Source organism: Ascaphus truei, chromosome 10 (assembly GCF_040206685.1).
Source record: "Ascaphus truei isolate aAscTru1 chromosome 10, aAscTru1.hap1, whole genome shotgun sequence".
Classification (NCBI taxonomy): Eukaryota; Metazoa; Chordata; class Amphibia; order Anura; family Ascaphidae; genus Ascaphus; species Ascaphus truei.
Genome location: NC_134492.1, coordinates 8,889,050 through 8,910,769, shown reverse-complemented (window position 1 = coordinate 8,910,769; position 21,720 = coordinate 8,889,050). Strand labels below are relative to the sequence as shown.

Genomic DNA, 21,720 nt, shown 5'->3' with positions numbered 1-21,720 from the left:
AACATTTCTAAAACTTGTCGCTTTTTCCTCCGCAATATAACAAAGATACGCCATTTCCTCTGTTGCTCGACTGCTAAAACGCTGACTCAGGCCCTCATTCTCTCCTGTCTTGATTACTGTAACCTCCTGCTGTCCGGCCTTCCTGCCTCTCATCTGTCTCCCCTACAATCTATCCTAAATGCTGCTGCCAGAATCACTCTACTCTTTCCTAGATCTGTCACAGCATCTCCTCTCCTGAAACTCCTCTCCTGGCTTCCGATCAAACCCCGCATCTCACACTCCATTCTTCTCCTCACTTTTAAAGCTTTACACTCTTCTGCCCCTCCTTACATCTCAGCCCTAATTTCTCGTTATGCACCATCCAGACTCTTGCGTTCTTCTCAAGGATGTCTTCTTTCTACCCCCTTTGTATCTAAAGCCCTCTCCCGCCTTAAACCTTTTTCACTGACTGTCCCACACCTCTGGAATGCCCTTCCCCTCAGTACCCGACTAGCACCCTCTCTATCCACCTTTAAGACCCACCTTAAGACACACTTGCTTAAAGAAGCATATGAATAGCACTGTGGATATTCTGAACACATGATACATAAAGCTTGGCCCCCTGCAGATGCACTTACCAGAATTCCCTCCTACTGTCTCTGTACGTTCTCCCTACCTACCAATTAGACTGTAAGCTCCTCGGGGCAGGGACTCCTCTTCCTTAATGTTACTTTTATGTCTAAAGCACTTATTCCCATGATCTGTTATTGATATTATCTGTTATTTATTTGATTACCACATGTATTACTACTGTGAAGCGCTATGTACATTAATGGCGCTATATAAATAAAGACATACAATACAATACTTCAGGCTATGGGGAGATCCCCAGCAGTGGGAAGGAATAGATAGAGGGTGTGAATAGAGGATTTGTGTGGGTGTTTTTTATTGAGGGGTATAGAAATTGTTGGGAGAGGGGTGTATAAATAATAGTGCAGTGGGGAGTGGGGAAGTTGGAGAGAACAGAGACATTCACAAAGGAGCGAGGAAACAGTAAACACAAAAAGCAGTAGGGAGGGTATAGTAAGATGCAGGAGGAGAGACTTCCCAGGTAATGGAGGATAAAAATTAACAAATAATCACAGATGTTAAAAGAGAATGTCTCACAGTGGCAAAGTTTAATGCAGAGTCAAGATCTTCCTCCAATCTTCACCTCCAATTTCAACTCCAAAATTTCAACTCCCTTCTCTGCATTCTGATGAAAGACAATCTCAATGAGAATTTTTTACATTAGAAAAGATGCGTCTAAGAGGGGATATGATCGCTATTTACAAATATATCCAAAGTCAATACAAAGACCTTTCAAGGAAACATCGTATCACAAGGAAAGTACAATTGACATGGGGTCATCCCTTGAGATTAGCCGAACAAACCTTCTAAGTTAGGCCTCGGGCATGGTCAGCGCTTAGGTGCTGACCCGTGCTGAGGCGCGCTGCTTCTCGGCAGTGAGCCCCTGCAGCCGCAATGAGAGCGGCTTTAGCAGGGGCTCGCGCACGCTTCCGCACACTTGCGGAAGCGTGTGTCTTAACAAATCTTTAGTTTCTGAGCTCACCGGAGCGCAGGGCCGGTCATGTGAGCGGTTCGCCCAATGAGGGCGAACCAGCTCCGTGACGACACAGGCCCCCCCCCCCCCCCCGACACGCCCCTGGACGGCGCGCGGTCTAAGGCCAGGGAAAGCACCCGCTTTCCATCTGCCTCCGCGCGCCTCCGCACGGCTGAAGTCTCTATGGATTCAGCCTAAAACTGCACTATGAGAGCAATATTTGTTCTTGTATATGACCAAATATCTTTTGACCAGGGATGATATAAAAATAAAGGTTTCTTTCACATAGAACGGACGGGCTGACTTCAGTGGCCATTTATCTCCTCTCCCTAAATCCTAATTTATTTCTTTTTTAGCTGCAACAATGGTGGAAGCGGGAAGGGACAAGAAAAACCCAGACGAGTTTGCGGTGGCGCTCGATGAAGCTCTCGGAGACTTTGCTTTCCCTGATGAGTTTGTCTTTGATGTCTGGGGAGCAATAGGAGACGCAAAGCAAGGGCGTCTTTAATGTGAAATACTTGGACATTTCTAAGCACTGGGATACAATTACTGCTGAATAAATGACTGATCTGAACTTTAAAGTATTTTCTTAAATTGGGATAAACAGATGAAGAGGAAGCACTGCTTCTGTTCATCTTCATTATTGCAACCAAGATATAATATCATTTTTCCAAAATGTAAATTGCCTATAGCAGGGAGACCTTAATATTATGCATATACTACCAGCATATGACTATGTCTTAATGAAAGAGAGAGCCATCCAGAAAAATCAGTAATATATGTGCTATTAAAGAGTAAAAAAATACATTTCCCAAATATAAAGAGAGAAAATGCTGCTCCTGATTCTCCGTTTTCTAGTGGATCCAAGAAACAAAGTGATTATTATAATGCAGGGGTTACTGGGCATAACTCCTAAAAGTAACAATCCCTGATGCCTATAATAAATAACACATTGCATTATTACTTTTGATTGATTTTTCTGTTTTGTATAAAGCATTGTTTGAAACATTAAGTTATACATATATTTTTGTTGTTGGAATATCATTAAAAATAAAATTGAGGTAATGGGCTGGGTTTCTTTTTAGTATCGCACTACAAATAAAGTAGTTCATTGACACAAATTATTATGCTTTTTTTTTACATTCAATATACACATTTTTTTTAATCAATTTGGTGTGATTATGTGTAAATATTAGTCGTGCATAATCGTACTGTGCACTCTGATTTGATGTGTAGCATCTTGCACATAGTAGAATCTAGTTTTAAATACAAGGGAGGTGGAACCTGGCTGTGTTACTAATTCCTCCATGTAATAATGTCTTCACATTGAAATACATGTCATTCTTCTACAATTCTGAAACACAGAGAAAGCGTGCAGGCCTGCGCCCTTATAGAATAACAGTAACAAAACAAACCTTCAGGCATTTTGGATATACAACATATACATACTAAACAGCGCTAAGCCATATAAACACTTTACGACACCGTAGGCCGTCTTAGGGCTTAGTACCAAATAGTAAATATGGCTTTTAAGTTTATGAATTATTTCATTTTTTTTTTATACATTGGTGATTTCAAGCGCCAACAACTTTTCTGCTTTGTAACGTGGAAAGTGGAGGAGGTAATTACAAACTGAGCTATATTCCCCCCTACATTTTAAATGTGACTAAACATCTCCCATTTAAAGTTTTTATCTTTTCCTCCTGAAATAACACAAATTAAACAAATACCCACTCATACACCACTGCAATAAAAGAATGTATAGTTCATGATAAATAAAGTGAATAATTAATTAACTGTGAACTAAAAAAGGTGGTAATCACAAAGAGTGATTAAAATAATGCCATTATGCACTTTAAACATCTTCATATTCTATCACCTTTAATATCATAAACATGAGTGATCTTCACATCCTTCATTCCAACCTTAGAAATGCAGATGGAACGTCTTTTATAGCCTATGATAGTGACTCCTTTCAGATATGCATCTACCAATACCCGCATCCAGTCTCCACTAATACAAAGTATTACATTGTACACATGCAGACATTTCTTTGCAGTGTATACACCTGATATGAAAGACATGGTACATATTTGTACAGTAATAGAGAGTAGGAAATAAGCTACACATATTGTTGCTTGCTGTCAGTGCTTCAGTTGGAACAGCCAAGGTTTCCCTTGCTGATAGGCGGAAACGAAATACAATGTGAATTACTACATCGCATCAGCCACAAGCTGGAATGGAGTTGTATTTTTTGTTGATTTGAACGAGCAATGAGTTATTCACTGCAGACACAATAACCTTATTTTAACATTTATGACAAATGTCGCAAAATAAGGTGATATTTCTTTTTTAGATTATTTACTACACAATACAATGGTTTATGGTGTTAAGCTGCAAACTAACCTTTAGCGTAAATAATGTGTATTTTATGTATTTATAAAATATGGGGAATCCAGTGTCCCAGAGGAAGAACTCATTATACAGACATTTGTTTTCACTAACCTTTGAGATTTTGAATGTAAAAAGGAATGCATTATTCAATAGCTCTTTCATGTAACTAGTTGATTAAAGGTGCTGACGCATTTTAGAACTTTGTTGAACAAACGGTAGTCACAGGTTTAGACAAGGGTGACCAACTCCAGCCCTGAAGGGTCACCAACAGGTCACGTTTTCAGGATATCCCTGCTTCAGCACAGGTGGCTCAATCAAAGACTGAGCTGAAGCAGGGATATCCTGAACACGTGACCTGTTGGTGACCCTTCAGGGCTGGAGGTGGCCACCCTTGGTTTAAAAGGTCTTAGATGAATTGGGGAATTATCTTGTTTGAGTCCCGTCAAAGTCATATAATTTATACCCACTCATACAATGTCTGTCGGATAGAAAGAGCCCAGGGGGAAATGAGAAGATGTAAAATCCATCATAACGTTTAGTTACAACGTTTACAAATATCACATTTTTAATTTTTTTAATACATCTACTTTTTTTAGGGCACTGATGCTCTATTTTGAATGTATTAAACATGCCAATGTATGGGAGGCTGCTAATGAAATAAGGCTAGCGGCTTGTTGGACTCTCCCATTGATTAACTACTGTTTGTCAGCACGGTCTAGTCCAGCTCATTTAAAGCGTCAATCCAAGCTGGATACATAGGAAGCAGGGGGTCTCCGGAGCTGAACCCCATTATTTTCAGCTCCGGGGACACTCTGCTTCCGGAGATACTTACCTCCGTAGTGGGTGCCGGTAGGTGCTCCAGCCCGCTAGCTGGTGTTCGCGTAACTGCAGAGTTTCAAAGCTCCCGCGCCCTGCGGGCCAATAGGAAACCGTGACATCATCCGGTGCGGCTTCCTATTGGCCCGCGTGACGCGGCAGCTTTAAACTTGCAGGAGATACCGACGCCCGCTTCGGAGGCAAGTATTTCTGGAAGCAGGGGATCCCCAGACCTGAAATTAACGGGGGTTCAGCTCCGGAGACCCCCCGCTTCATTACTGTGTAAATAGTTTTTAAAAAAATGTTTAAAAAACAGCCCACGTGTACGGCTCCTTTAAGCTGCGAGCTGTTTGTAGAGACCCCTAAGAGTATGCCTCCAGTGTTAGGGGCCTGCATGATCGCAGCGACATGTTCCGGTTCTTGGGAGAGTAGAGGGGATGTGAAACTCTGTTTTTTCCCCCATGGGTTCCAGCTGAGTAGTTGGGGGCCCGAGAAAATGATTCTTCTTATCAGCGAACTAATTCCATTCCAAAGCCACAGTGCAAGCCCCGTGCCCGGTGGTACCGCTCTGTCTGCACACACCAACTTCTACCTGTGTTTCCAGTTATTGTAATGGTGTATATTATCACTGTCTTTTAAATATGTAAATACCGTTTTGTTTCCGTGTTGATACATTTAATGCCGTTTGTGACAGTTAAAATGAAAATGCAAATCTGAAGTTAATCTGTGTTTGTTGCTTTTAATAAAGTCAGTCAGCTTTAAATATTGCTTGTTAACGATATTGCATTGTTTTAAAAATACTTACAAAAATAAATATTAGTTTAATTGCATAAACCGTCTGGCTTAGTAGAAAAATCCTGCGAGACGTTTTCTGCTAAGGAGGATGATGTTGAATAATTAAAGCTGTGTTATTGTAAAATCGTTTTAGCATTTTTTGTTGTTTTAATTATGCTTCTGATTTAAGCTACTAGTGCAGGGGCGGCCAAGTCCAGTCCTCAAGGGCCGCCAACGGGTCAGGTTTTCAGGTTATCCCTGCTTCAGCACAGGGGGCTCAATCAGTGACTCAGCCAAAGCTTGTTTTCTATTTCTCCCCCTCTTTAATTTGCCCCATATCTCAGCTCCCCTTATTGAGGGTTTGTTGCAAAGGGTGAGAAAGTTGGGGAAGACGTGAAGTTGGTTAAAGCTGCAGACCAACCAATATCCTACGTGTCTGTGTGTGTTTAAAAAAACAAAAATCAGTGCTGTACTTTGAGAAAATGCTTGTAGAATTTTTTTAAAAACATTTTTTATGTATTATAACGTAACAAGCATTTTATTGTTTCTATAGCAACCACTTACAAAGTCACATCCCCTTCCTCTTCTGAAACAGGCTCTGGCACACCCCTTTTTGAGCCCTGCCCTCTCTAGCAGTGCACCAATTGTATCTAGTGACTGCCTGGTCACGTGATCTTCCCCACAGAACTTTGCATCTTTGCTCCTCTTCTGCTGACTGAGCCATTTAGGGAACCCCCGAGCCGAATCTTCACCGATCGATCACAGGAGAACGGATCGATCAGCAACTTAGCCGATTACTTATCATTGTGTGGGCTGTATTGATGCACATATTAAAGGGAAAAATAAATGAATAAAACCGCCAGCTTGGACTGCTGCTTTAAGCCATAGCGGTTCTTCTGATTCAGTGGGAGAGATATTTAGTAAATCATTTAAATGCATCATGTTCTTAGTCTGGACATTGGGAACTCTGCATAGTGTCACTTACACTACATTGTACACATCCCACACTCCATCCTGCTGTCCTGCCCTAACAGGTATGTGGTGTGCAATGGAATTCTCGCACTATCTTGAAATTCCAACTAATACACCTAAGTCAGAATGATTAATATAAATATATGCACAGATCCCCTCCGCACTTTTGCTTTTGGACATAATTTGTTACTTAAGCTGTTTCCATGAATCTGAAGAATGCCATGTGGAAATCCCTTCTCCCAAGTCTCCTTCAATCCAACTACACCGTACTGCTATGTGGGCTGGCATAATCAGTGAAGTGATACAGACTGAAGGGAATTCAGGTGGCCCACACACTCGGGTGCCCACTCTTCCCCCCCCCCTGTTGGTGGCCCACATCTCTCTTCAGATAGAGACAGACGGGTGGAGATGATATGCAGCGGCGGGCACCTGGGGTTATACAGAGGATAAGCTGGCAGAGGAATGAGCAGTTGCTACAGAGGCAGAGCAGGACGACAGGGGAGGAGCGCCCTCTAGCAGCAGACACCGGGTCAGACCGCTAGAGGGCGCTCCTCCCCGGCCATCCGGCACTGCCTCTGTAGCAACTGCTCATTCCTCTGCCGGCTTATTCTCTGTTTAGTCCCGGGGGCCGCCGCCACCTACCATCTCCCCCCGCCTGTCTCTATTACCACCCACAGGTATGCATGCAGGAGGAGAGAGAGATGGTGATGGTGATGGGGAGAGCTAGTGATTGCGATGATCATTAAGGGGAGAGCTGATGATGGTGATGATGAGGGAGAGAGCTGATGAGGAGGAGGAGGGGGAGAGATGATAAGGAAGCGGGGGAGAGATGAGGTGGGGTATAGGATGATGAGGAGGGGGTGAGATAAGGAGGAGGGGTGAGATGATGATGAGGAGGGGTAGATAATGATTATGATGGGGAGAAATGAGGAGGGACGATGGTGAGGAGGGATGGGGAGAGATGAGGAGGGACGATGAGTACGAGAATAATGGAGAGGATGGGGGGGGGGGGGGGGGACAGTATTAATGGGGCCCTGAAAATGTTTTTGCCTGGTGGTCGGCACATGTCTGCTACGCCACTGCATCTTATTCATGACCCAGAGTTATTTACAGTATATATTTGTAACCCCCCCCTTTCGGGTTACTACTTGTTATAGAAGGGGTTAAGTTCTGCTGGGATGTTGCTAAATGGTGACTTTAAAATATTGTTGCAAACCGTCTAACTGAAAGTTAAGCCCCGCCCCTATTCTATAGGGGTTCCCCCTGTCACATGGGGTGGGGTGATGTGAGGAGCCCAGACACTCCCCTATAAGTATTGTGACCTATGCGGTCACTAGGGAATATAAAGATGGGAGTACAAGGGGTTGGTCCTTAGACCCCTGGAGGATCACAGGAGTTCCCCAACAACACCAGGAGGGCCCGGAGGAAACAGGATGGGTCTCATCTGTGTGCATGCAGTCCTAGTCTAGAACGTGTGTAACTCTGTGTTAAGATGTGCGGTCACCTTTATTGTTTTCACAGTTAGGGGAAGTGTCCCCAGCCAGATAGGGTCACTTAATATCTGATGTAGAGGCGTGACTGTCCACTAAGTGTAGGGGAGTATGTGCGGGCCAGGTTCATTAAACCAGGGTTTTCCAGAACTGTCACCAGCAAGGTTGCTCTAAGGCCAATCTTGAAGTAAAGGCACACCAGGTTACAAAGTGAAGACTGTTAGGACATTGTAAGGATGAAGAGTAGATGGGAACCGTGATGCAACTACACCCCTAAGCTGAGTCTAGGAAAGTACCTGTGAATTATTCCAGTCCATTAAAGTCATGGAAATGCATGCTCATCTTTACCGTGGGTGAGATTAAGTGACACAAGCCACGTGTACCTCCCCGTGGAGCTGTCTGGACCCCAAGGAAGAAAGGTGTACATGTTGTCTTGCCAATAAACCTGTCCTGTTTGTGTAACAAATTTCCTGGCACCTTTTCCTACCACCCTGAGCGCTTACACTACCAGCCAGCTGAATGCCAGCACCCTGAGAAGGTAAGGAGAGTCTGTGTCACCACATCTACACTACCTCATGGTGACACCTGTTTCCTGCCGGGCAAGGAAGGGTTACATATTTTTAATTTAAAAAAATTCAATCTCTTAATTGGTACTTTCCCTCATTCAATATCTGTTTGTGAAATACTCTAATCGTTTTCTATTGTGGAATTATTCAAATGATTTCTGTGTGAGGATATGTGTAAACATTGTCAGTTGCCTGAGACAGTTCAAGTTCATTTACACATTTTCTTTGATATTCTGCCCAATTTAAATTATGCACAAAAAAGGCAAAGAAAAAGTAGGATATTGTAAAGTGCGCGTGAACCATAACAGTATAATTACAGGCATACCTCGGTTTAAGGACACTCACTTTAAGTACACTCGCGAGTAAGTACATGTCGCCCATTAGGCAAACGGCAGCTCGCGCATGCGCCTGTCAGCACGCCCTGAACAGCAATACCGGCTCCCTACCTGTACCGTGCACAAGCGGGGAGACTATAGAGCCTGTTACAAATGCGTTATTTACATCAGTTATGCACGTATATGACGATTGCAGTACAGTACATGCATCGACAAGTGGGAAAAAGGGAGTGCTTCACTTTAAGTACATTTTCGCTTTACATACATGCTCCAGTCCCATTGCGTACGTTAATACGGGGTATGCCTGTATAAAAGTTCATTTTACTTTATTTTTAAAACAAATATTAAACAGTACAGTACACATACCGAGGGTCGCCAATAATTTCATATTTGTTAAGACTAAAAACATTCCATGAATAATTCCTGAGTTCTGATACAAGTGCAGGTGCTTCTGTGAAGTTTATATATTAGCAGCGCAATATATATTTTATACCTCTTTAATGTCTATTAATGAAAGTGCTGATGGATGGACGACCTCTTCTGGTCTCGCTCACTTAATCTCTTTGCTCTAACCGAAACCTAGCTTTCACAACATGACTTTTATGGAGGCAGCTGTCTCCGATGGTGTTCTGTCTTTTTCTTTTACCCCGTGCCCAATGGTAAGGGTGGTGGGGTACTGTAGCTCACCTCTTCCTGCTGCCAATATCAGCTCCGTTCTATGCCCGCATTTCTTGTGCAGCTTTTCCATCTTCTCTCTCGGCATGAGGCTGCCACCTACTAACTGCCAACCTCTACATCAGGGGTGAGCAACTCCAGTCCTCAAGGGCCACCAACAGGTCAGGGTTTAATGACATCCCGATTCAGCACAGGTGACTCAATCAGTGGCTCAGTCTTCAGCTTCCCCCTTCCCTCTTCACACTCCATTCCCACTCTCCCCTCCTTACACTCCTTTTTCCCCCTCCCCTCCTCACACTCCATTCCCCCCTCCTCACTCCATTCCCCCTACCCTCCTCATACTCCATTCCCTCCTCACACTCCATTCCCACTATCCCCTCCTCCCCCTCCATTCCCCCTCCCCTCCTCATGCTCCATTACCCCCTTCCCCCACCCATGCTCTATTCCCCCATCCTGCCTTATGCTCCATTCCCTCCTCACACTCCATTCCCCCCTCACACTCCATTCCCCCCTCCTCACACTCCATTCCCTGCTCCTCACACTCCATTCCCCCCTCCTCACACTCCATTCCCCCTACCTGCCTTATACTCCATTCCTCCTCACACTCCATTCCCATTCTCCCCTCCTCCCCCTCCATTCCCCCTCCCCTCCTCATGCTCCATACCCCTTTCCCCCACCCATGCTCTATTCCCCCATCCTGCCTTATGCTCCTTCACCCACCTCTCCTCACTCTCCATTCCCCTCCTCACAATCCATTCCCACTCTCCCCTCCTCCCACTCCATTCCCCACTTCCATCCTCAAGCTCCATTCCCCCTATCCTCCTCACACTCCATTACCATCCTCCCACTCCATTCCCCCTCCCATCTTCACACTCGATTCCCACTTCACCCTCTATTCCCCTCTCCTCACACTCCATTCCCCCTCCCCACACTTGTTTCTCCCCCTTCCAACACTCCTTTTTCCCTCCCCTCTTCATGCTCCATTCCTCCTACCCCTTCTCACACTCCATACCCCCTCCCCATTACCCCCTCTCCCCACTCCATTTCCCCTCCTCACACTCCATTCCCCTTCCCCTCCTCACACCAATTCCCCCTCCCCACACTCGTTTCTCCCCCTTCCAACACTCCTTTTCCCCTCCCTTATTCACGCTCCATTCCCCCTTCCCCTTCTCACGCTTCATTCCCCCTTCCCCTTCTCACACTCCATTCCCCCCTCTCCACACTCCATTTCCCCTTCCCCTCCTCACACTCCATTCCCCCTCCCCACACTCGTTCCTCCCCCTTCCAACACTCCTTTTCCCCTCCCCTACTCACGCTACATTCCCCCTTCCCCTTCTCACACTCCATTTCCCCTTCACAATCAACAATTCTCCACGCCTCTCAATACCACACAATAACCCTTCTCCCCTCCACACACAATATTCCTCCTAACCCCATAATAATCCCCCCCACACACATTAACCTCCCTCTCCCCACACAATAAACCCCCTCTCCCCATACAATAAACCCCCTCTCCCCACACAATAAACCCCCCTTCCCCACACAATAAACCCCATTCTCACCATCATTCCCCCTCCCCTCCTCACACTCAACAATTCCTCCTAACGGCAATACCACAGAATAACTCCCCTCCCCTTCGCACACAACAACCCCTCCAACCCCCACGCAATAACCCCCCCTCCCCATACAATAACCCCCCCTCCCCCATACAATAACCCCCCATCCCATCATCATACACAACCTCCCCCCCACCCTAAAAAAACCCACACACCTACCTACCTTAGGGGGAATCCTCGGGGGCCACGCGAATGCCAAACTTTCAGCGTGCTGGGGCAGGGTTTGAGTGAAGGCCGGCCCGCAGCTGGGGAGAGCTGAAGCCTGTCAGTCGGAAGCAGATGTTGGGCCCGACCTCTGGCCAGGTCCAACTTCTAGCACCGAGCGGTCTGGACACCAGTAGCCACTGGACCCGGGACAGTTGTCCCGGCTCTCCTCCCATCGGCGGCCCTGGGTGTGTATGCTTATTTGTAGTGCCCTATGGGAAGGTGAGTGACAAGTGGTGACCTCTTTGGTTAACCCCTTTCATGCGCTCACACACTCCCGTGCCCGTGATAATGGGTATCACGCTCTAGTAAATAGACCTATTCTTGATCGCCTTTTCCATGGTCTTTTTTTCTAATGAAAGAGGCTACAGATGGATACTTCCTATTATCATATAGTGCAGGATTAATAGGTGGTGGAACAAACGCGCACAGCTGTCCCTATCAATAAAGAGTGAACAAAATCATGATTTATTTTGTTGTTCTTTTTATTTAGAACGGTTGGTTGTGTTTAGTGGTTCTTCTGTATTGGAAGTGAATTTTTTGTTTCATTTGTCCTGTCTTCAGCTAAATTGGATTTTCTTAATTGGCACCAATAGAAAAATATCTTTTCATGTGTTCGTTCTAATGCAGACCAGATTGAGTGTTCTTTGCTCCTGCAAAGAAATTGAGAAAAGTACATAAACTGAGAATGTGCTCATCCAATACTAGGAATGTTGCTTCCAGAGATAGGTGGCTATGCATCTCTAGGAAGTGTCTAGACACATTAGATTTGTCCCCTGTGACTGCATGAAATGGGCAAAGTGTTTGCTTAAGTTTCTTACAATTGGAGCAGACTGTAATCAAATGATAATTGTCTTACAGAGGCTAGATCACTTTGCACAGAAATATTAAGGTCTACTTACTAAGATTTTACTTTACATTTTTTGGTACATTAAAAGTTCAGTGAAAATACTTCATACTGCCACACAACATTTGTTGTTTAAAAGGAATTTTGATGCATCCCTAATGTTGAATACTCGATTGATACATTTTAAATGAAACAGAATTGTGTATTTTTTTACATTTATAACTGGTATTGGTAAATATCAATTTTTTGTGTTATATAATTTGTAAAAGCCATTCCGTGAAAATAATACATTTTAATAACCTATATATAGAAACATCTGTTTCCAGGTCAAATACATTTTGGGGTTGATACAAATTGTAGCAACTTCCTTCTGTGATAACACTATTGAGTATTTTTAGGGCTTACGCCAAGCTGAACTTGGTTGCTGATTTGATACACTTTATTGATTTTGTGGCACACAGAACTTTTCTTTCAGTCCATATTATTTACATTTGTACCCCAAGCACAGTCCATTTCTGGGCGTCAAAACAAACCAAAAAAACACGGTGATAAAGATACAGTACGCAGTGTTACATGACTGAGGACTTGCAGTAGCAAAGTTCAACCTGATATTTTGGACTGAGCTTTATGAAATGATATTCAGCAACTATTAATGTATGTATATCTTTATTTATATAGCGCCGACTATGTATATAGTGCTTCAGAGCAATGATACACGTGGCATAATAATATACCACATAATGGGAATAAGCGCTTCAGACATAAAGTAGCATTAAGAAAAGGAGTCCCTGCCCCGAAGAGCTTACAATCTAAATGAAACATGTGACCAGTGCTTTAAAAGGTCCACTATATTTATTTGAATTGTGAAGGTCTCATAGTGTACTTTGTGCAGGGATCTTAAAATGTAATAGTGGAATTTGAAGAATGAAAAGGTGTAGCATTGTGTAATGCTACGATTGCAAATCACAACCAAGGGCGTTTAGATGGAGCACAATGTACAATTTAGATCTCAATTGCATTCAGAAATTTAAGAGCAATTACAACTCTTATAATGAGGATTTACAGAATTGAAAATATGATCAGTATTCATTAATCTAATCATTGTTTTCAATTCCTATTAGCACTGCAAATACATGAACTCTTTTACTAATGGAGAGAACAGCAATATGTTGCAGCAGTGACAGACTGGATCTGACCGTGCTCACTGCGGGAGACACAGAGAAATGACAATGAAATGTATAATGGCCTAAGTAAGGGATAAGCAGCTGCAATCTCTTGGCTGATACAATATATTGCATTATATGTGTAATACAGAAAATGGAAGAATCACTGCAGAAGATTTCATTGTTAACAGGAAATGGAGAAACATCAGAGTGGAGAATGAACGCTCACCTGGAAGAGCCGTCCAAACCATCATTCAGATGACAAAGAAATACAAGATATTCAAGGCTATGCCCCAAAGTCAAAAGACTTCTACCATGAAATTAACCAACTTTAAGCTAAATTGTCACTCAAGATCGTTATTTGAGATTTCAATGCAAAAATTGGTGCCCAGCAAAAGGACGAAGCGTCAGTTGGTAAGTCCGGTTACGGCCATCGGAATGAACGTGGAGACAGATTTGTAAAATGTGCAGACTTTGAAAACATACGATTGCGATTATGTATCAATCCGGTTGTAATTTTATGGACGAGCTCGGGTAGGGTAAAGTGCACGTGGGAAATGATCACCCTATCAGTGGGAGTTTCCTCCATGCATTGTGCTTTTTCACATTTTAAGGATAATTCTGTATATACGTGTCATGTTGTACCAACGTGTTAGGGATATTTGCATATTGTAAGTTATTGTTAGGTGTATTCTATGAATATGATCAATTGAATTCCAATTTATGTATGAATTTAAGTCCCACTAGCTATGTATAGTTAAGAATGTAGCCATCGGTTGTTGTTAATTTGATTTATTAAGGAATGATTTAATTTGATTTATTATTTAGGAATGACACTTTCCCGAAACTGGGAAATAACAAAGGGGGTTCTGATTCTAAGGCCCGGGCCATAGAGGTGTGGGGAGAGCGGAGGCGCACTAACGCTGAGGCTCGCCTGCTTCAGTCAGCGCGATTGCACGAACTTGCAGGCGAGCCAGAGTGCGCGAAGCGAGCCGGGGGGAGGTGGTTGGAGGCGGGGCAGTGACGTCGCTGGGCCAATCGCCCCCGCGACGCACTGACGTCAATGTCACGCACCGTGACGTTGACGCTGCTTCAGTTACAGACTCACAAGACTGACATTATTTACAATGAGATCACCCATCTCTGTCTCCTCCTGGGATCTAAAGCTAGAATGTTACATCCCCACTTTATATACCCAATAGTGACATCACTAGTCACTATGGCAACTAAGAGAGGGGTTTAACAGTCTATCAGTAACATTATTTATTCACATCACCAGGTACCCTCTAGAAGGTGGGTGTGGCTAGTTTCTGCCCAACAACTCATGTGATGATAGAGACGATACAATTGGAGCCTTCCACACAACTAACCCTTTCCCACAGGGGGGCTGCACAAGTTATGTGGTATATGTTGTTTTATAATGGTTTCATATCTTTACAGGCAGTCCTCGGTTATCCAACGGAATCCGTTCTGGAAGTAGCGTTGGATAGTGAAACCGTTGTAAAGTGAGTCCCATGTTAATCAGTGGTGGTGAGCATTGGATAACGCATTCAGGCGTCGGATAACGCGTTCAGGCATTGGATAACGCATTCCGGGGTCGAAAAACGTCCCATAGGGTTGCATTGTACGGCGTTGGATATGCCATTCGCTGTAAAGTGAAACGTTGGATAACGAGGACTACCTGTATTTGTGTTTTATTGTTTGATATTTCCGTGTTGTAGGTCTGAGTCCTTATGATTATTCCTGTAAACCCAATTTATGATATCCCACAGCAGTGATTAGGCTCAGATTCAGATTGTTTGAATTGGTTATTACTATCAGCCCACTGGATGCCTATTTCTTAGTAAAATGGTATCCACATTACCCAAACTGTCCTATCCCTGCCAGCCCCCTCACGTGACTGGGAGCATTACCCCGGGCTGCTTGCCTCCCCAGGGTCGTTTTATTTTATTTTATGCCTCATTAGTTTGTTATCCCCCGTTTTCCCGTTTTGTTTATTTTTAGAGACTCTGGGAAACAGGTCAATTTAATTCAAGTTTTGCTAAACTTTGTGAATAACCTAATCTAATGGCCACTCCCAAACATATTCCCTTTATGTTAAGCGTTTAATAGCCCACATACACGCAGACTTTCAATATTAGACTAAAAATAAACTAAAGCATACATTATTTTCCTTCGGGAAAGCCATTTGAGTCTGAAATCAGCACTCAAATGCCAGCGGCGGAGGAGGAGACAGCAGCTCAGCGGTGGATGAGACACACAGACTCTCACTCACACACACTCTCACTCACACACAGACACTCACACTCACACTCTCACACACACACTCACACGCTCCATCGCCAGTCCTCGCACCCCCTCTGCCTTCTGCTCTCCCCCATCACACACACACACACACACACACAGTCACAGTCACACACAGTCACATACACTGTAATACACTGTCACACACAGTCACACACACAGTCACACACACAGTCACACACACTGTAATACACTGTCACGGCTCCGACTAGCTCCGTCCCCAGCCCTCACACAGCCTCTGCCTTCTGCTCTAACCTCTCCTACTCTCTCCACACACTCACACAGACTGTCACACACACACTCTCACATACACACTGTCATACACACATTCACACAAACTGTCACTCACACTCACAGCTCCAACTAGCTCCATCCCCATCACTCATACTCTCTGTCACACACACTCACACAGACTGTCACACACTCTCACACACTGTCACACAGACTGTCACACACACTCACAAATTGTAATACACTGTCACAGCTCCGACTAGCTCCGCCCCCACCTCTCATACTCTCTGTCACACAGACTCACACACACACAAACACTCGCATACACACTGTCACACACACACACACAAACTGTCACACACACACAGCTCTCACTAGCTCCGTCCCCATCCCTCATGCTCTCTGTCACACAGACTCTCACACACTCACACACTGTCACACACACTCACACACTGTAATACACTGTCACAGCTCTGACTTGCTCCGTCCCCAGCCCTCACACAGCCTCTGCCTTCTGCTCTCCCCCTCATACTCTCTTCCCCCTCATACGCTCTCCTAAAAGAGCTCATAGTGGTCAAAGGAAAATGAAATATTTACCTATCGGAGTAAACAGAAAAGACAATGAGGAACATCATAAAAGCAAAATAAAGCTGGTAATGTACTAGCCAAAAGACTCTTTAACTGTTTAGAGTCAGGATTTAAACATTCAGATCTGGTTACAGCTCTGAATGAGGGTGACGGAGCAGCCATCTCGAACACAGTAAACACCACCAGACATTGTCAGCTCAGCAGGACTCTCAGAGACGCTGGGAGGGAGGGGGAGAAGAAAGGGTGGGGTAAGAGAGAGATTTCAAATGTAATGTGTTGACAGTTGTATATATATAACCCCTCAAACAAATTAGTGAGACATACGTGTGCTGAAAAAGGAGCACACCTGAGTTACCTGACTGGGAGATATGCAAACTATATTTAAATGAATCCCATCCCACACTTCCTGAAAGTATTTCCATACCAATTACATAGAGTTGATAATCCTAAGGCACCAAACTAATGACTGGAATGGTGTCAGACCCAACAGGACTAGAACCTACCACCACTACTTTTCTAGACTGCAGCTCTAGCAGTGTGAGCTAACTCAGCTGATGGCTAGCACTGTACCACCCTCTACTGTCAGCACACCTCCAAGGGATATCTATTTTGTTGACTGTAACCTTGGAAGCACTTCAAGCACAAAGTAATAATATGTACTGTGGGCTATGAGTTACTGGGGCCGGGTAAGATTAAATAAAAGCTGAACAGAACATGGGCTTCCTCGCTCTACTGAGTTAGAAAAAATGGATGCTACCTCCACTTCTCTAGGGATTACACAGTTATAACTGTAGTTCGACAAGCAAGCACTGTTATTATGTGTAGATGAATATTCCTGGTATAATGTGGATGTTGTACATTTTCATCTTATTAGACGAGATCTGTGCAATCTTGTTTATATAGATTGTACAGGAGGCATTAAATCCTTTCTCTGTACGTATCTATTTAAGCGGATAGGGTCTCTTTCAGGGTGACGGCACCTCTGAAGAAGCCAACCTGTGATTTAATGCATTTTGAATTTTCAATCAGCATTCTCAAACAAGCCTTAAATCAGGAGTCTTTTGTTCTGCAAATACACACACACACACACACACACACACACACACACACACACACACACACACACACACACACACACACACACACACACACACACACACACACACACACACCTTATCATTTTACTTAAATTTTAAATTACCAATAAGTCCTAGGTCACACTACTAGGACCAATAAACATTGTGGTTTGCTTATCCTCAGATCTCGTGCTTTTTATTGTTACGTTTTCCTTTATTATTCACTTAATTCTGTCTCTTTATAAATGTATAACTTTGTATCACTTAGTTAGGTTAACACATCACAGATACATTCCATTACTTATTGCATCCTCTATTGTGAAACTCTTTGGAGGTCCTCTCTCATTTTTTTAAATGGTATATGTATTAAAAGTTACTTTGTCCAAGTCATTATAAATCTCTAAGGGGTATTTTACCCACTTTAAATACTTAGGAGTAATGTACACTTCTTCCCCCAATCCCTCTCTCTCCTCTCCCCTCCACCTTCTTCTATCTCCTTCCCCCCTCTCTCTATCCCCTCCCCTCTCTCTCCCCTCCCCCTTTCTCTCTTCCCTCCCCCTCATCCCTCCCCCTCTCTTACCCCTCCTCCTCTCTCCCCTTTCTCCCCTCCCCCAGATCCATAGCTACCCCCTTGAGGCTCTTATCTCCTTCACTCCCCCCAAACCCTTCCCACAGACCTATATCCCCCCCCCTCAGGGATCGCCAGCGCACTGGAAAGGTAAGTGGGGGTGGGCAGGGGTTGGGGGTGGGGCTGCTCCTTTTAATTTGTCCTAAATCTTTGTTGGCGGCCCTGCTGGCAGTATTTAATTTATCACACTAGACGAGGACAAACACGATCAAAACACTTTATGAATATAAATATTGCCTAAGGCCCATTACAAAGATAACCAATTATTTTGCATTCAAACTATTTGAAGATATCATCCGTAGAGTGATTCCTGTGTTTATTCTTTCTCATAGGAACTGGGCAGCTGACATTTAGCAAGACACCGCTAATATGTAGCAATCACGTGGACACTTTCCAGTTCTCTTCTTTACATAGTCATCTGTGATCTGGTCCTGAAGGTTTTGTTTTTCAATGTATCACAGCTATTTAGATACATTCATTGTCATCAACATGAATCCCTCTTGGCACATTATTCTCTGTTACTTCGCCTCTTATCTAATGTTGATGAACACCGCAGAAGAGATTAAACTTTGCTGCCCATATATGGACCCGTTAGACTACTAAAACCTCAATGAGTTTCTAGTTGTTTGTATATTAAAGATTTTCCATAACTACTCATATGTTCTCATAAACAAATCTTACAGCACCCGATATATGTCTGTGTATATGCAGTGATCACACTATATGTAATATGTAAGTGTCCTGTAATACACAGAGGTAAAGCCTCAGGCATTATGTACTGTTGGGTTAGGTTGTCAAGTTGCCTGTTGAAACGTGAAAGAGTAACTCAAAACGCGCCTGAGAACCAGGGTAACTATTCTCTTGCAAAACAGAAACATCAAATTGGTTTCCTGGAGGCTTAAATTCAACAGCAAAAACGAGAAGTTATTTCCCATATTAAGCACTCCAAGGCCGAAGTGACTATTTGCCAGAAAACGCACCTCCTGAGTGAAGACACAAGAAAACTTAAAGCGCCTTGGCTTAAAGAAATAATTGCTGCACCATACACAGAGAAGAAGAAGAAGGGAATAGCAATAATAGTGAACAAGACTGTGACTTACAGAGTTATTAGAGATCTGGGGGGAGATACTTCATTGTTGACAGGGGTGGAAAGCCAGGACAATTTATCGGGAACCAGCAGCTGCGGAGGGCCCAGGAAGGCTAGCACTGGCCGTTAGGCCCGATCATATGGCCAGGTCGGACCACGCATCAGAAGTTGGGCGGGCTGATTGGCACGGCACAGGGTGTGTGTTTATTATGTGGAGGGCAGGTTATTATGTGTGTGGGGGAAGGGGCGTATTGTGTGTGTGGGGGGATAAGAGGTATTATGTATGGGGGAGAGGGTTTTTTGGTTGTGTGGGGGTGGAGGGAGTATTGTATGTGCATCAGGGGGGTGTATTATGTGTGTAGGGTGAGGGGAGGCACGAGGGGGAGGTAGGGGATGGAGAGGTGGGAGAGAGGAGAGGGCATGTGGGAGAGAGAGGTGGTGGCGTGAGGTTTAGAGAGATGGGGTGTGAGGGAGAGGTGGAGGCATGTGAGAGAAAGGTGGAGGCATGAGGGATAGAGGTTGGAAAGAGAGGTGAGTGAGGGAGGGATAAGGTGTGGGAAAAGGTGGGGGTGTGGGAGAGGGGAGTGAGAAGGATAAGGGAGAGGATGAAAGCAAGGAGAGAGAGAAGGATGTGAGAGATGGAGGGGGGGGGGGGTGTCTCGCAAGGCTACTGACACTGGGTGTGGATGGGGTGTGGGTGGTGGGTGAAAATTGTAGTCCTGGGCCCCGGGAGAGCTGTCTGCACCCCTGTTTGTTGATATACCATTGAAGGGTCAAGAGTGTTGTTGGTTAATGTTTATGCTCCGAATGTACCTGACCATCAATTTTTTTTACAAATTTATATGATAATAATAGTTTGTTCTTGTATAGCGCGGCTAGTTTTACATAGCGCTTTACAGAGACATTTTGCAGGCACAGGTCCCTGCCCCATAGAGCTTAGAATCTATATTTTTTGGTGCCTGAGGCACAGGGAGATAAAGTGACTTGCCCAAGGTCACAAGGAGCTGACTCTGGAAATTGAACCAGGCTCCCCTGCTTCACACTCAGTGCCAGTCAGTGTCATTACTCACTGAGCCGCTCCTTCTCCATCAAAATATCAAAAGTTACTTGAATGGGACACCACAACTGGAATTGGGAGGGGGGGGGGGGGGGAAGAGGGTGAGGACTTCAACATGGTGGGGACTGGAAGCTGGAAAGGTCAGGAAACAAAGTGGTACCGCATTATTCGCACTGACAACTAGACATATCCTTCAGGGATAGCTTGAATCTGGCAGATCTCTGGATAGTTTTAAAATGACTGGAACAGGAATACACATTCTTCTCATATGGCCACAATATATGTTTCCGAATAAACCATATTCTTGTTTCAGTCAATCTCCTGCAAACAAGGAACACAATGAAAATGGAAAATATTATCGGTTTTTTTTTTTACAACTCTTATTTTTATTTGGTATTACAGAGTGTACATAATATCACCACCTATTGGCATACGTTACAGAATACACAATTTTGTCATCCAAACAGTAACACGTAGACAGGACATGAGACAGACGTAACGAACCACACGTAAACCACATCACTAAGACGGACAGGACAAACTAGACTGGGGTGAGACACAGTAGGGTGGGTGGGGGTGGGGGGCACCTGTAGCTGCTGCATCGGAGTGGAGGAACTGCTTTTTGCTCTGTGCGTACGCTAGAGTGTGTTGTGAATATCACAGTGGTTCTACGTTCTCCGTCGCTATGTCATCCTCCCGTCGGGTCTGCTCTGTCCAAGGAGAACGCATTTATATATATTAATGCAAAATTGTGGCGGTGTCCACCCCCGGGATGTCTGTTTGGGCCAGCCATGGGGCCCATACGTTTAGAAATTTGGAGCCAGAGTCGTTGACCCAACTCGTCAACTGTTCCATCTGGCAGACATGCCAAATTCTGTTCCTGATTTTGGCTATAGTGGGTAATTCCTGTTGTCTCCATACTGCTGCGATCTCACACCTCGTGGCGGTTGCGAAATGTGCAACCAATTTGAGTGTCGCGTTAGACACGTCCTGAGGGCGTCTGCCCACGAGGAACAGCCACGGGTCCAGGGGGACCTCCAAATTGAGGATTCTTTCTAGCCATTCCCTAATAGATTCCCAAATCGGGACCACGTTCGGGCAAGACCACAACATATGTTTTAAATCAGCAGTTTCCCCACACTGTTTTGGGCAGAGCGGGGAATAGCCCTTGATAAATTTAGATAATTTCAATGGGGTATGGTACCACCGCATTAGGACTTTATATGCGTTCTCCTTTAACGTGGCACAGATTGAGCTTTTGGTAGCTGCCTGTAATATCTGCTCCCATTCCTCGTCCTCTAGTATCTCCCCTAAA

The 21,720-nt window shown here is 44.3% G+C and overlaps 1 protein-coding gene and 2 long non-coding RNA genes across 4 annotated transcripts in view; 2 read left to right on the top strand and 1 right to left on the bottom strand.

Moving 5' to 3' along the window:
- The window catches only part of GIPC2 (GIPC PDZ domain containing family member 2), a 57,766-nt gene extending 52,053 nt beyond the window's left edge, over positions 1 to 5,713 (top strand). For both annotated transcript variants that reach the window (XM_075615731.1, XM_075615730.1), the window contains exon 6: positions 1,939 to 5,713. In XM_075615731.1, coding sequence (XP_075471846.1) covers positions 1,939 to 2,090 — 152 coding nt within the window. In that variant the 3' untranslated portion in view covers positions 2,091 to 5,713. The remainder of the gene's footprint in view (positions 1 to 1,938) is intronic.
- Positions 5,714 to 7,699: 1,986 nt separating this feature from the next.
- LOC142503483 (uncharacterized) lies at positions 7,700 to 14,022 on the top strand. The gene is made up of 2 exons (XR_012804031.1): positions 7,700 to 8,566; positions 13,393 to 14,022. It is a non-coding gene; the product is annotated as an uncharacterized LOC142503483 (long non-coding RNA).
- The window catches only part of LOC142503482 (uncharacterized), a 38,674-nt gene continuing 28,883 nt past the window's right edge, over positions 11,930 to 21,720 (bottom strand). Inside the window, exons 2-3 of the long non-coding RNA XR_012804030.1 lie at positions 16,567 to 16,775; positions 11,930 to 12,077 (exon numbers count right to left, since the gene is read on the bottom strand). This is a non-coding gene — a long non-coding RNA (uncharacterized LOC142503482). The remainder of the gene's footprint in view (positions 12,078 to 16,566; positions 16,776 to 21,720) is intronic.